Below are 2,397 nucleotides of genomic sequence, written 5' to 3' on the forward strand. Positions count from 1 at the left end.
TTAACTGTGTTTTACTGTAAGTCACTATAACATTTGATTCATTGATTTATACTCAGATGATTTTGTTCAATGACATTTATTTATTTAGTATATAAATCACCTTGTAGGCTTGGTTTGAGATCAGATCAGAGGACAAGATAAACTTTTCAAAACTATTGCAATTCGAAACTAATTTCAAATTGAAATGCATGAATCAAATTATTTTGAATTCAACTCTCACTGTACATCATTGTATGAGTGAAAAATGCTACTCTGGCTCTCAATAAAGATCTCGAGCAAGGATCAGGTTTGTATCAAGAATTAATACATCACAGTTAGAAGCAGGATCCTGACCATGCAAGGGTTTAAAAACAAGCAGTGAAATCAAGTCAGTAAAGAAAATAACAGGCAGCAGGGTATAAAATGTTCAGTTTTCCTCAGTATGTTAAAAAGCCTGGCCGCAGCATATTTTATTTTGCCTGCTGATTGCAAAATAAAGGTTTTTTTTATCGTGGTCAAGTCTGGTAGAGATTAAAGTCTGGATGATCATCATTGTATATATATTAACATGAATCATAGATAATGGAAAATATTGCAATAACAATGATGATGTGCACCCATGGAAACAAAAGGATCAACCAACAAAAAAGTTGCTTTTTGAAGGAGTTACACAAACAAGGACATGGTGAGAAGTTGAAACTGCTACTCTGGCTCTGTCTGAAGATTTCGAGCATCAGGTCTGTGTCAGTAGTAAAATCTTAAAGTCATTTCTAAAATTGAAAAAAAGGAGGGATTAGGTAAAAATGTTCGGATTGTTTTTTTGGTGTCATACAATTCTGGCAGCAACATATTTAATTTCGCCTGCTGATTCCAAAATGAAGTGCTTTACAACAGTCAAGTGTGCAGAGAACAAAAGCCTGGATGATCTTTTCCAGATCAACAAATGAGAGAAACAACCTGATCTTAGCAATATGTCTCAGTTAACCTATGCAGCACTAATATGCGTACAGAAGGAGCATTATAATCACCACTTATGTATAGCAAAGATGATAAATGTCACATGGGTTGTATGAAAAAAGTGTTGACTTCACAGATCATTTCTCCAATAGAAATATGTTTCGGTTCTGTGGTTGCTGGGTATTTGTACAGGTCTGTTGGTGGTTTGTATCACTGTGGGCCGACGTACACAGTAATACACAGCTGTGTCCTCAGGCTGCACATTCTGTCCTGTTAGAGTCACTGTTCTAGTAGAAGTGTCTCTGCTGTAACTGAACTTGTTCTTCAGAGCATTGTTTTGATAAAAGTCACCTCCACCCCACTGATGGGAAATCCAATCCATTGGTTTTCCTTCACACTGTCTGATCCAACCTGTTGCATAGCTGTTATCAGTCAAAGAATAACCAGAGACCTGACAGGTGATGGTCAGACGCTGTCCTGGCTGCACAACCATTGAGTCTGGCTGGATGAGATCAATACTGTTCACACCTGTGGAAACAGAAATCAACATTATCTCCATCATTCATCTGACTATTCAGTGAGTTCTAATGTGTTTATAAGTGTGAATCCACTGAAAGCTCCCTCACAGGATCCAGCTGCCAGCAGCAGTATCAGAGCTACAGAGAACATGTTGATGTTGAAGCTGAACTGATGTGAGCTCTTCTGTCCTCTCACTGACACACACACACACACACACACAATTCACTTTCCTTATGAGCAACACACAAGGAGGCTAATTTACATCCTGATGAAGTAAATCAAGCTGACTAATGTGTATTTAAATAATTCACATTAGGATGAAATGTTCAGCATTTGTCTCATCTCCAGCACAGACAGAAGGTGGAACTTCTTCCCTTTTTCTTCATTCTCTGACAAACACACATGAATGCTAATGAACTCACCATTGATTCCAGTTGACCTGGCGCACAGTCACAGAGGCTGGCTGTGTCAACTATTCACACTCTCACCACCCTGTCAAAAGAAATTTTTGTAACAAATGATAAGTTATACTGCAAAAGAAACTTGACTGTGACTTTGCAAAACGAGAACATTGCTTTTCTATAAGCCATGTTTACATGTTGTGTTTCATGTTTCAATTGATTAAGCACTTTATATGTGATATGAGAGTTTTCCTTTATTTTTACCTGTCCAGGTACTCCTTTTTTATCACATTCATGATTAACTTGAGCACAGCTTTTTTTGTAATCAGCATTTTCTTTTATTCATTATTTTTATCAACTTACCTGTAGTACTCACTGATTATTTACTGCAACAGATACACTGGACAGCAAGGCCAGGATTTCATGTAAAATTTGTATGTAAACTGGCAAATGATGCTGGTTGCACTTAAAGACTTTTAATGATTTCAGTGTTTGCGAGGTTGAAGACATACAGAGAAATTGTAGCCCTGAGGGGAAACAG

General features: G+C 37.3%; 1 gene segment (V, D, J or C); it reads right to left on the bottom strand.

The window, feature by feature from the left end:
- Positions 1-1,154: 1,154 nt before the first annotated feature.
- Positions 1,155-1,646, bottom strand: LOC118338606 (the record flags this gene model as incomplete). The annotated part of the segment is given in 2 exon segments: positions 1,155-1,464; positions 1,563-1,646. Coding segments are annotated over 2 exon segments (353 nt in total), but the record flags the coding sequence as incomplete, so codon positions are not given.
- Between the last annotated feature and the right edge of the window lie 751 nt (positions 1,647-2,397).

This window comes from Morone saxatilis, unplaced genomic scaffold (assembly GCF_004916995.1).
Source record: "Morone saxatilis isolate NCDOM2014 unplaced genomic scaffold, NCSU_SB_2.0 Contig430, whole genome shotgun sequence".
Taxonomy (NCBI): Eukaryota; Metazoa; Chordata; class Actinopteri; family Moronidae; genus Morone; species Morone saxatilis.